Below are 13,487 nucleotides of genomic sequence, written 5' to 3' on the forward strand. Positions count from 1 at the left end.
CAGGGTGAAGGGAGCAGGATGAAAAGGATCACAGCCCTGGACTCAGGAGAGCAGACTTTGACCTCTACAGGGATCTGCTTGGAAGAATCTCTTAAAAGACCATGCTAGAAGGAAGACAGGACAAGGAGACCTGGCTCACTTTTAGGGATTGCCTCCTTCTCAAGGCTGATTCATCTTAAAGTCTAGGAAAATGTGGGCCTGCTGCTGAATGGGATATGGAGAGAGGCACCCTAGTGAATTAAATAGGAGGTAACAAGTAGTGAAAAGTCTGAGGTGACCAGTGTCTTCTTGACTTCAGTTTGCTTGTACAATTCTGTTCAGGAATCCTAGGTCCCTGAGATCATGGGAAGATTAAAACAAGAAAACCTTGATGCTCAGAGGACAAAGATCAAATTAGAGAACATTTAGACAGAGATCCAATACAGAATAAGCATAAGAGTACCAGAGGAGCTGGTGATGTCGTTATCCATCCACTCCATTTTGTTTTTGAAAAGTCATGGTGATGAGGGGCTGGTTCCTGAGGACAGGAAGACAGCAAATGCCTCACTCATCTTGTAGAAGGAGGATCTAGGTTACTACAGGCCAGTAATTCTCACACCAATCCCTTGAAATGGGATGGGACAAATCCTCCTAGAAATTGTTTCCAGTGATATAAAGTACATTAAGAGCTCTGAGACTTGTCAGCATAATGAAGATGAAATTATGCCTGACTAAAATGATGTCCTTTTGTGAGATGATCGGCTTGGTGGATGAAAGAATGAATATTTTTTCTGTTAAGATTAAAAAGGCTTTTGACACTGTCTCTCAGGACAGCTTCAAAGATAAACTTAAGAGGTCTGAACTAAAAAAGCGGATGAAAAGGTGGACTGAAAACTGGCTGACCAGCAGGACACAAAAAAAACTAATTGGTGGCAGAGTCCAGCTACAGGCCAGTCACTAGTCAGTACTATTAAAACATGTCATTAAAGACTGGGATGATGACACAAACCACACCTATAGCAAGTTTGCAAATGATACAAAACTGAAATCAAAGGTTTGATGGGAGTGTTACCATCCAGAGAGACTTGAACAGGCTGGAGAAATGGGTCAACAGGAACTTCATCAACTTCAATTCCAGTAGTGCACCTGTGGAATGACAACCCTGTGCCTCCAGCATGGGCTGGAGACTGAGTGGCTGAATAGCAGTTTTTCAGAAAATAACCCAGGGGTATTGGTAGACACCAAGCTTAGCATGAGCCACTAACACAGTTCTGCAGTTAAAAGTGGCTAATAGTTTTCTGGGCTGCATTAGAGAGAGTTGCCAGAACGTGGAAGGAGTGTGGTGGTTGTGCTCTACTTGGCACTGATGAGATACTGGACTATATTTTAAGCTCCCTAGAAAAATAGAGACATGGACCTACTGTAGAGTGCCCAGTAAAGGGCCACAAAGATGGATTAGTGGCTTGGAGCATGTGTTGAAAAAGAGGAAGCCAAGAGAGCTGGGAGTGTTCAGTCTGGAGAAAATACAGAGAAAAGAAAATAAGCAGGAGTGAAGAAGTATGGCATGAGGAGGAGGAAGCTGTTCCAGCTAGGGAAACACAGAGTTGTTCTGGGTGTTGGAAGCAAGGTTCTGGTACTGAGATGGTGGGGGACTGCCTTGTGCTAGACTTAATCAGTTCCAGCCTGCTCCAGTGGAGGAACCACTGCAGGGCATGGCTGAGCCCCTCAGACTGGATGGTGGTGTATCTGTGAAAACTTAAAAAGAGGGCAAAGCATATTGAGTGGCAGGGAGTGTATAAGAACAGTTCTTTGTATTAACTACAGTGCTTTCCTGCCTTCTCAGTGGTTAATCACTTGTGAAAAATTGTGCATGGTAAAGCCTGACTATGGTGAACAGCTTTGAGCATAGAAGTTCTCGAATCATAAAAGCAGCATAAAGCTTGCTTTTTATGTATGTTGAAAGCTTAAAATTCTTGCTAAATGTTACAACTTAATTAAATGTAATCTGCCTTTTATGGGAGTAGCTAAGAGACAACTAGTGGTAAATTTTTGTTGGCAAGTTTGACTATATAAATTGTTCTAAAATTAAGTACATAGTCAAATTCAGGAAGAATTAATTATGGGAGGATGTCATTGAATACAGAAGTTAGATTAGTATGGCTAATTAAAGATTACTAATATGTAAGTCTTCAGACTAATTCTTTGTTTATATACAGGATGTGAACAGGTGCATTGAGGCTCTTGATGAGCTTGCATCCCTTCAAGTCACAATGCAACAAGCTCAGAAACATACAGAGATGATCTTAACTCTCAAGAAGGTGAGATTTTCAGTGTTAGTTAATGTAGAGTATATGTTTTCCTAAATTGATACCAGCTTTATATACTATTGGAGCACTCTGTCCAGTCTGGATCCCTACAGATCAAGAATGATGTAGACAGACTGGAAAGGGCCCAGAGGAGGGCCATCAAGATCAAAGGGCTGGAGAACCTGCCCTTTAATCAAAAAGTAAAGGGTTTAGTTCCTTCCTTCCTAGAAAAGTCATCACATTATTCCAGCAGTTTAAAGGGCTGCTGCAAAAGAGAGGGTCGAGGCTTTTGTCTTCACTAGATGTAGGGCAATGGGTACAAGTTGCACTGGGAAAGGTTTCATTCTGATGCTAAAAAAGTATTTTTTTTTCAGTAAGAACAATTGTTTTACTGTAACAGCCTCCTCAGGGATGTGGTGGAGTTCCATCTCTACAGGTTTTCAAACTGTGATGGGATCAAGGGTCCTTGATAATGTGGTCCCTTTCTTGTGAAGGGTAGGACCAGAAGATCTTTTGAGACCCCTCTCAACCTAGCAGTTCTGTGACACTTCAAGTGCAAAAGTCTATGATCTCGTTGTAGGTTAAATTAATTTAAGCTAGCATGTAATGAAATTACACAGATATTTAAGGACCTAAGTGTAGCCTGTTTTATTACTTTGATTTCAGATACGGAAATTTAAAATTAGCCAAGTTATCATGGAGAAATCTACAATGCTATATAATAAGTTCAAGACCATGTTTCTGGTTGGGGAAGGAGATTCTGTTCTTTCCCAAGTACTGAATAAATCACTTGCTGAGCAAAAGCAGCATGAAGAAGCAAATAAAACCAAAGAACAGGGGAAGAAAGGAGCAAATAAAAAAACTGAAAAGGAAAAAGACCAAACAGGTAAGTCACTGTGGCTTTACTTTCTTGTCACATAAAAGACTTAGTCTCCATTATTTCTGAGCTAACTTCAAAATGTTCTTGATGCAGGAATTTCACCAGTCTATGAAAACCTCTTCATATCTGAAGTTGTCAAGGACAGTACTGCTACAAATAACTTTCAAATTCAATGTAACATTTATCTCAGTTGGCTAAAGGAAATGGCTTTTGCAAAAATTAGGTCTTGCAAATTTTACTTCTGTAAATTATCTAACCTGATTACAGAATTAAAAAAAATTCACTCCAAAACATGTGAGGTAGAATGGCATACTACCATTTAACCCACTTTAACCCAAGCCAGCAGCCAAACCCCTCACAGCCGCTCGCTCACTCCTCCACCAGTAGGATCAGGGAGAGAATCAGAATAATAAAAGAAAGAAAACTTACAGGTGGAGATAAGCAGTTTAATGGGGAAAGCAAAAGCTGTCCCCATGAAAGCAAACCAAGGAATTAATTCAGTGCTTCCCATGGGCAGGCAGATGTTCAGCCATCGCCAGCAGAGCAGGGCCCTCACACATAATAGGAAAAAAATGCCATGACTCAAATATATTCCCCCTTCCTTCCCCACTACTTCACATACTGAGTGTGATGCCATATGGTCTGGAATGTCAGTTTGGATCATCTGTCTCGGCTGTGTCACCTCCCATGTACCCCCAGTTTCTTCCCCAATGTGGGAATGTAAAAAGGCCTTGGCTGTGTGTAAGCCCTGCTCAGAAGTAAAAAAAAACCATCTCTGTATTATCAACTTTGCATTCAGCACAAATCCAGAACACAGCCCCATATTCACCACCATGAAGAAAATTAACTACCCCAGCCAAGACCAACACAATGTTCTATTCCTTTAGTAGTTTTTTAGTGCCTAAGCTTCTGCCACTGAATGAGAACTTAAAACTGCTTAGCTTCCTTCCCTAACCTCTTTCTATATCATGCATGCTCTACCATGTGTAGCACCAACTTTTAACCACTTCTGTGTTACTTCCCGGATACAACTTCAGTAGTTCTTCTGCCTGACAATAAAGAAATAATAACTTATGGCAGGAGAATGTATTTATGCTCTTAACAGTACAGTTCCACATCAATCATGAGCACTTGTACAGCATAATATCAAAAGCTTTCCATAGTAAGCAAGCTGAATAATAACTTGAAGTCAGTACTAAAATATATACATTTTTAAATAGAAGAACAAAATGAGACAGACGCACTGGAAAGCTATGTTGCAATATAGGAGTTCTGCTCATCTATTCAAGTTATTTACATCCTTGATCTCTACACACACCTCACAGAAACTGCATTTACTTTGAAATTGAATTTTGGAAGCAGAACTGGGTTTTTTTTTTTTTTTCAGAAAATCATTTAAAAGTTAACACCACACGGATCAAGACTAAACAAATTACTGTAACTGAGGTGCCAAGGATTCAACACAACTATAGTAGGAATATCACTATACTTGTAATTGCTAAAAAAGCAAGGATGATTAAAGTCCATCCATTTTCTGGTGAGAGAATGTGTGATGAAGTAGAGGTTCCATACAGATCTTTCCCCAAACCAGTGATAGCACAACTAATACATTAACAAAGAAACTATATTGAGAGGCTTCCTGGGCATAGTCTGGCTAGCGAAGCCACTCCAGATAAGGTTAACACAACTTCAGCAGAACACACACAGTGGAATACCAGGTTGTTGCCCAGTCACATGGAGAATGGGAAGAAGTTCTATCAGAGTAGAGGAATATTTTATGGAAGTAGTTTTTTCTTTATTTGCTGTAAAAAGAAAATCTGATCCTTATATGCATTCTTTTGCCCTTTTAAAAACTGAACTGCTGAACCTTGACTATCTTCACAATGACAGTCAAGACAGAGAATGATGCTGTAATTGGTGGTACTTAATGCACAGCATCAGATCATCTGCTTTGTAACATGGTAATATAGCATTTACTGTTTTCTCGAATTCCTCCCGTAGCCTTTGAGTTCAGAACTGATTCTGAGCAAGTGTAAACAGATAAACTGTAAAAATTCAGATTAATAACATCTTGTCTTTTTTTCTCACTGTAGCTCTTTAGTTTCATAGAGGAGTTCTTTTATAAATTTGCAACTTCAAGTAAAATGGACCATCACTTCAGAGAGTGACGTTCCTCAACTCACTTAAAACTCACTGACTTATGATACCACAGCAAAACATGTAGTCATCACAGAAATTCTAAAAGATGTTAAATTTTTCTGCTTTGACTTCACTAAACACTACTTCCAGCCTAGTGCTGCTTTTCTGCTTGAAAAATCCATGCTATCATTAAACACTTCTATTTATATAACTTGCATTTTGATTATGCGTAATTTGTTGGATTCAAGAGTTAATGAGATGTAATGGAATAACTTCATCAGTTAAAGTAAAAAGAATCCCCAAAATTAACTGATCTGGTTAGACTGGTAAAAAGAATTTACTACTGAAGTATATTCTCTCACTGCTCAGTATACAAACAAACATTAGGCCTATGATCTGTAGCCTAGCAAGCACAGGAAGAAATTGAAATTGCATTAAAAATACAAACTGTTCAATTCCCATGGGATGAGGCACATTGTATGGGATGTTCAGAAACTGAAGCCATATCAGTTAGTGTCTTTTGTATTGTTTCAGCTGCTTGGATATCAAGGTGAGGGGGGAAATATTTATAATGTTTTATTTGATTAAGGTAGAGAAATTACCGAGGGCTATTATAATACAGTTTTATTTCCTGCAAGTACCACTTTTCTGCTCTTCCATTTTAAAGGATCAAAGATTCTGAATGGAGGGTCTGAAGCCCAGGACACCAACCAGTCACAACACAATGGAGAAAGTGCTGAAGAAAGGAAAGATAAGCATGAAGTTGGCAGTAAGAAAAAGTGAGTTAATAACATTATTGAGCTGATGATCTGTTCTGCTCTAGTTTAAAACATGTAAAATAAAACAGCAGTAGATTGAAGCTACTTAACCATGTTAAGGTACTGTTTTCTTCACAGAGTTTACTCTCAATTTTAGAGAGTAACAGTGTGCAAATCTTCTGTTTAAGTTTTGAATGAATATTTTAAATGTTATTTCACTTGCTGCTGTGGTGGAGACTTAAAAAACATTACAGGATGTCTTGCTATTGGAGACAATTAGCATGTGGTGGACCTCGGCAAACTAAAAGCTTTTTCCTGTGTTTTAGGCTATTAATGTGGAAGCAAAGGAAGTCTGAACCAAGTCTTACAGAAATTAATGATATTTATTAATTTTTTGTGAATTCATGGATTGTCATCAATAGACAGCCACTGTAAATCATTTTCTACAGTTTGGCTATAAAAATTAGTCAAATCAGGCAAACTGCAGGCTAGGACCTAAACCTGTGAAATTACAGAAGTCTGACTGGCTTATAGAGGTGGATGCACTTACCATTTTAAACACAAAGCCAGAAGAATGCTTCAATTGTCTGGCATTAAGTATTTAAACCTTGGTTGCAGCAAAAAATATGTTTTGTAAACATAAACAACAAGCAATAATCTCTTGCAGAAACACTTAATAGAGTTTAGTAACAAATTTGTAGTGCACTTTGCTTTCTCCAGGCACTCTGCACCTTGCACTCAGAGATTCTTTTTGTTCAGCAGTATGTATTGAAGCAAGCTCCTTTCACCACGATCTTCATGCACATCAGGAGAAATTGCAGCTGCCTGGCATTCTTTTGGCTATCTGCCAAATTAAAATATTGACTGTTATTTACAGTAAGGTAAACTTAAACACAACAAAACAAAACAAAAGACCCCCACTTAAGATAAAAAAATATCTGGTATTTACTGTGAGGCAGCCTCAGAAGTACTGAAGTGGATTTGGGGGTTTTCAACCAGTTATGCTAAATATTCACTTGGTCTGAACAAGCAGCATGCTACAGGAACACAATGTGGAGTTACAAGTGTAAGTTCTCACACAGGTTATATTCTACACCCCTGCTTAAACAAAATAAATAAACATTTATATTAAGTGTGTGTGTGGTGTTTGCTCTGTATTTGAGCCCACACTCCAATGATCTTTGATAAAGAAACCTACTTTCCAAAAAAATACTGTACGGCTGCTTGGACACAGGGTCTGTGAACTTACTGGTAGCTAACAGCAACAAACTACATTTTTAAATTAACTCCTTGCAAACACAGTGCATCTTGAGAAATGCATCCACATGTTTGAATTCAAGCTCTGTACTCTCCAGCATACAAACTTCCTTTCATTCGGTATTTTTTCTACGTTTTTAGTGCAATATATGGTTTCTTATAAGTGAGAAACAAGTAAACAAAATAAATAATGTCCAGAACACCTGTGTGGCTCACTCTAAGCAAAGAGCTGGTAAACCTCTTAAATCACAGGACTGTATTAAGTTCTGAACATTTCTCTCTCTGCTAGAGGGAAGACATCTCTGTACCTTTCTGAAGATGTAATTCAGAAATTTTGAAAAAAGTTCTGTAACTTAAAATTTCTGATCTGATTGGCACTTAAGAACATTTTTCAGGGTGTTTTTTGTAAAAATACATACTTCCCCACAAGGTTACCTCAGTCTTTGAGGATACAGTGGATTTCAGTGGCAGGAGGTAAAGCATGTTAAGCTAGAGCACTTTTCCACCTAAACTGACATACAGTACAGACACATGTGGAGCTCTGAATGACTGCCCTTCACAGCCCATCACATACATCATAGTGATGCCACTCACTGCCAGCTTAGCTTCAGATCTGAGGGCATTGTTGGGGTAACATAACAGCTGGCACCACTAACAGCCTCAGTTCTCCAGACTTCATGTACTGCTGACTGTTCATCAGCATCCTTGCTCTAGACTGTGCAATCACCTGGAATAAGCTTTGCTTGCTGCCTTTGTACGTGATCAATAACATTGCTTTATTTTGTTTCTAGGGCATGTGGTGAAGAGAGAGAGCTCGAAAAGCCAGCAGATGATTCTGCCTTTGAAAACAAATGACATCACCGAAGTTTTGTTGTTTGGTTTTTTAAATTACAAATTAAAGAGGATTGTTAAGTTTTGCATTTGAAATCTATAGACTGCTGAAATTCTAAATAATTTTATAAGCATAGTATTTTGAAGTTAAATTTTGTGGAATAAAAGTCCCTTTAATCTTGGTTTTAAAGTATTTAAACACTTTTGCCAATAGTTATATCCAGTATTAAGAGGTAACACATTTCAAAAGATAAAAGCCCCACTTAGAAAATGCTTACATGTTACAGGACTTAGAGTTGTAGTATATTTTTAACTTACTACTGTGTTTGTCTAGTTAATAGCAAGAAAAAGTGTAAATACTTCTAACTCTCCAGTTGCTTCATTTGTATAAAACCTCTCTTCCTATGATACTTACCTCTGTGCAGTTTTTCAACTCTTGTTGGGGATGTCTTTTCACTGTGTTTTGTAGGAGTTGAAAGCGGCATTTTTATAGCTGTTACAATGTTAATGTATGAGTATACTTCATTGTTTGTTTTTTTTTTTAAATAATTTTAGTTCTGTTCTTGCAAAATGCCTTGTGCCAATTTACTGCAATGTGACTTTTATGGTTTGCTTTTGTTATAGTAAGTATACTGAAAAGTGTGGTGTTCTCACAACAGAACCTGTTGATGCAGAAAACACTGTCTTGAACAATTTATGGAATTAAAGAATTTCAAACTGATTAAGACATCCTTGTATAGCAAGAACTATTCATAGGAAAAACACGAGTCTGGGTTTAGTACCATTTTGATTTTACTGCTTTGGCATTAACCTGGGGACCTCTAACTAGAATTTTAACAGAAACACTGGTAAAATGTTTAACTCCTGGAGGCATGAAAGGGAATAGAATGGCTACAAACCTCTCAGAGGCGTGTTGCTTGAAACACAGACTTTGCCCAATACTGTAACAACTTGTTTGTATTATTTGACAGAGGACAGCCGGGTTAGAAATTGGAGTTTGAAAATCCTGAGAATACACATAGAACATGCTGAGTTGAAGGGGACCCACAAGGATCATCGAAGTCCCAACTCCTGGCTCTGCACAGCACACCCCAAGAGTCCCACCATGTGCCTGACAGGATTGCCCAACCACTTCTTAAACTCTGTCAGGCTGCTGCTGTGACCACTGCCCTGGGGAGCTGTTCTAGTGCCCAATCACCCTCTGGGGGAAGAAACTTTTCTGATTATCAAACCTAAACCTCCCGAGACAGCTTCAGGCCATTCCCTTGGGTCCTGTCACTGATCACAAACAAGAGATCTGTGCCAGCCTCCCTCCTCTTCCCCTTGTGAATAAGTTGTAGACTGTGAGGACATCTTGCTTCAGTCTCCTCCAGGCTGAACAGAACAAGCGACCTCAGCCTTTCCTCAAGGCTCTTCACCATCCTCACTACCCTATTTTGGACACTCTCTAACAGTTTCATGTCTTATATTGTGGCACCCAAACATGCTCCCAGCACTTGAGGTGAGGCTGTCCCAGCTCAGAGCAGAGCAGGACAATCCCCTCCTCCCTTACCTGGCTGCCTGATGCCCCCCAGGGCAGGGTTGGCCCTCCTGGCTGCACTGCTGACCCATGTTCAACTTGCCATAAACCAGGACCCCCAGGTCCCTTTCCAGTCCTGCTTTCTAGCACTTTCATTTCCCAGTCTGTCCATACATCCAGGGTTGCCCCATCCTTGGTGCATCTCAGAATCTGGCACTTTCCCTTGTTGAACTTCATATGTTTGGTGATGGCCCAGCCTTCCCCACTTTATGAAGGTCTCTCTGCAGGGCCTCCCCACCCTTGAGGGAGTCAACAGCTTTTCCCAGTTTAATATCATAGGCAAATTTACTCAGTATCCATTCAAGTCCTGCATCCAGGTTGTTAATAAAGAGGATGAAGAGCACAGAGCCAAGGGTGGAGCCCTTTGGAACCCCAATAGTGACAGGTCACCAGTCTGCTGTCACCCCATTCACTGAAGTCCCCTGTGCCCAACCCATGAGCCCGTTGCCCACCCGTTTCACGAGGCGTTTATTGTGCTGTGCACAGGACATGTTCTTCCAGGAGGATATTGTGAAAGTATTGAAAGCTTTACTGAAATCCTAAAAGATTACTTGTTCTAGCTCCCCTTGTTTATCTAGGTGTGTTACCTTGTCATAAAAGGAAATTGAGTTTCATAAGCAGGACTTTCTTGTCATGAAGCTGGGCTGGTTCTGAGTGAAACCTGCATTGTCCTTCAGGTGTTTTCAGGAACTCACAGAATAATCTCCTCCAAAATTTTACCAGTCACTGAAGTAAGACTGACAGGTCTGTAGTTTTCAGGGTGATCTTTCTTGCTGTTCTTGAAAACTGGAACAATGTTAGCCAGATTTCAGTTGACTGGGACCCCTCCAAATTCCCAAAATAATTCAAAAATCATTGAGAGACCTTGCAGTGACATCAGACAGCTCTTTTGAGTACTCTTGGATGAATCCCATCAAGCCCCAAACACTTAAAAGGGATCCACCAGATCCTGCATAAGTTCAGGGTCCACTAGGAGCTGATCATTCTCACAGTCCTGGTCCTCCGGCTCAGGACACTGGGACCCCCATGCCCCATAATCCATGCTGAAGAGAGGCAAAGAAAGCAGTAACATCTCTGACTGAGATGGTGAGGTGACCACCCTCATCCTGTAGGTGAGGGCCAATGTTTTTTCTGCCCTCCTTTTTGCTATTGATATATTGATATATTTTATTGTGCCCACAGTTTTGGAAGCTTCAACCCCAGTTGAGCTTTGACCACATTAATGTTCTTCTACAGCAGGGAGCACCATCTGCATATTCCTCGCATGCACGTCCCCTGTCCTTGCCTCACCAAGCACACACCTTCTTGGTCTGCCTAGACTCAAAAAGAATATCCCTACTCGCCTAACCTGGCCTCCTGCTTTGCCAGGTTGGCTTCTCACATTTTGAGGTTGCTCACTCCTGCGTTTCAGCTCTTGAAGATAATACCTGAAGTTAAACCTGCAAGTTCAATCACCATGGCAGCTGCAGTATGAAGCTGTCTTTGGCAGATGGCCACGATGATTGGCCTCCACAGACTGTGACTTGTGGCAATCTCTAGCACTTCACAACAGACTGGTGTTAAGGGGAATGATGACGTGGCTGTACAGCTTGACCATCAGATAAGCAGCATTCTCATTTAGCTTACAAATAGAGGTTAGTCACTATATGCTGGATTTAGTCATAAGATGTACTTTATTCAAACCTCAAGAAACTCAAACAACTTCCACTTGTACCCTTGAAAGTATTTCTGTAAAGATGTTACTGGAAATCCTCATATAAAGCATTTCTCATTTTTTACCATCCCTTTTTATCAAACCTTATACCAAAAAAAAAAAAAAAAAGGTACTGTATATTTGACAAGGATGCTGCATTGCCAAAGCCACCTAGTTTTCACACAAGTATTGATAAGCTAACTTATCTGTCACAACTGTTTCAGATATAATGGAGCACCTTGCCACTGCTTCAGAGTTAATTCAAATTGGATGCAGAAATGAAGGTCCTGATTGTGTGATGCAATCACTCTGTCCATACAGCTGCTTGGGCTTTTGCTGCCTTAATTTACTGCCCATTTACAAACCAGAAATAACTTAAATAAACAAACTCTGACATAACTACAGAATGGGCCTTAATGGCCCTAAACTGTCTATTGAAAGATACAAACATAAGAGCTGAGACTAACTGGGCAGTCACTTAGTATCACAAGGAATAAGGCTGATTGTTTCTTAAGAAAGAAAACACAGCTATGCACAAAATTTAAAGCAGAGTTAACTTCAACAACAGCATCCCTCCTTCAAGAATGGAGTTTACTACCGCTTTAAATATTGTTTGAATTTCTTGAGGTTTGAATAAAGTACATCTTATGACTAGATGGAATGTAGAAATCTGCAAAATCCAGCATATAGTGACTAACCTCTATTTGTGAGCTAAATGAGAATGCTGCTTCTCTGATGGTCAAGTCCTGTAGAGCTGTTCATCATTCAAGTACATAGAGGACGGTTGTGGAAATGTTACAAGTGCCTGGATAGCACTGGGAAATGCTATAGCACTGTTTATATGAATTATGTATTGCTTTGGAACTTCATATTAACATACAATCAGAGGGACCTCTCCTCTTCCTCAATACAGGATACAGTGCTCTGTATCACCTTGTCAGCAAGGCATAAACTTACATTAGGGAGAGAATCTGCAAGAGATCTGGGAAGTTTGAAATAACTTGTAAAGGAAAAATCAAATCCAAAAGCCAACCACAGATTCAGGTTAATGTTTTTGAGATTCAACTAGCAACACACAGACAAGAGATTATTAAAAAGATCTTTTTTTATCATTTTTTGTCATGAAAAAAAAACCTGCTTGGACATTTTCATCATCAAAATACTCACAGCATTTAATAAATTGCTAAAACAAATATCCAGCTGGTGTCATAGCGATTTAGCTACAAATGGGCATTGTATGCAATGCTGGATTTCACTCAGAGGACTCATTCAGAAAGACTTATCAAATCTAGACCAGACTGAGTTGTCCTGTGACAGCTTCTGGGATCTTTAGAACCTATGACTTAGTGTAACCTTTTTGTTCCATTTGTCATTCAAGATGCATCACTGAATATGAAAGAGGACCACATCATACAAACATCAAGCTTCTAATACGATTCTTCTCTGTTCTGTAGTTAAGCACTGAATGCTCTCAACTCCCACAGCCAGACTGTGGCTAGCTTCTCTCTGCCTTACTGGAAGTATGGGAATGACCCACTAAAATTTCTTAATCTGCAGGGACACCAATTTTGAAATATATTTGATCTTAACTTTTAATTAAGAAGACAAATGGGTTGTGTTAGAGACAGCATATTTGAGGCAAATTAATTTAATGAAAGAGTAAACTCATATTTTGCCAATCCCTTCTCCACAAAAAAACTACTGATTGCTGCTTTAGAACTCAAGCTAGCTCTCTATATGATCCCCCATCCAATACTAAAGAGGATTGGGAAGCCTGTGTATTTATGGGAGACAGCTGAAAGAGGAGGAGATAGGGGAAAGATGAGGAGTAGCAACTTGTGAGGCAAATGCTGAAGTTGCAACCAGAGCTGTATAGTAGAGGACCTTTAAAGCAGCTGCTGCAGCACCACAAAGCAGCCCAGCCCCAGCAGCTGGACTTGTCACAGTTGTCATGGGCAGGGCATTCCATTTTCTGCAGATTCCTGAAGGATAAGAGAACTATCACCACCTTTTACAAGTGGTTGGTTCATTGAAATACACAGACCAACAGCTGATGGGTTTACTA

General features: G+C 39.8%; 1 protein-coding gene across 2 annotated transcripts in view; it reads left to right on the top strand.

The window, feature by feature from the left end:
- Positions 1-8,871, top strand: part of PSIP1 (PC4 and SRSF1 interacting protein 1) — a 32,829-nt gene extending 23,958 nt beyond the window's left edge. For both annotated transcript variants that reach the window (XM_058823565.1, XM_058823566.1), the window contains exons 14-17: positions 2,196-2,297; positions 2,952-3,171; positions 5,972-6,083; positions 8,111-8,871. In XM_058823565.1, the coding sequence (XP_058679548.1) occupies positions 2,196-2,297; positions 2,952-3,171; positions 5,972-6,083; positions 8,111-8,174 (498 nt within the window). In that variant the 3' untranslated portion in view covers positions 8,175-8,871. The remainder of the gene's footprint in view (positions 1-2,195; positions 2,298-2,951; positions 3,172-5,971; positions 6,084-8,110) is intronic.
- Positions 8,872-13,487: the final 4,616 nt, after the last annotated feature.

This window comes from Ammospiza caudacuta, chromosome Z (assembly GCF_027887145.1).
Source record: "Ammospiza caudacuta isolate bAmmCau1 chromosome Z, bAmmCau1.pri, whole genome shotgun sequence".
Lineage (NCBI taxonomy): Eukaryota > Metazoa > Chordata > Aves > Passeriformes > Passerellidae > Ammospiza > Ammospiza caudacuta.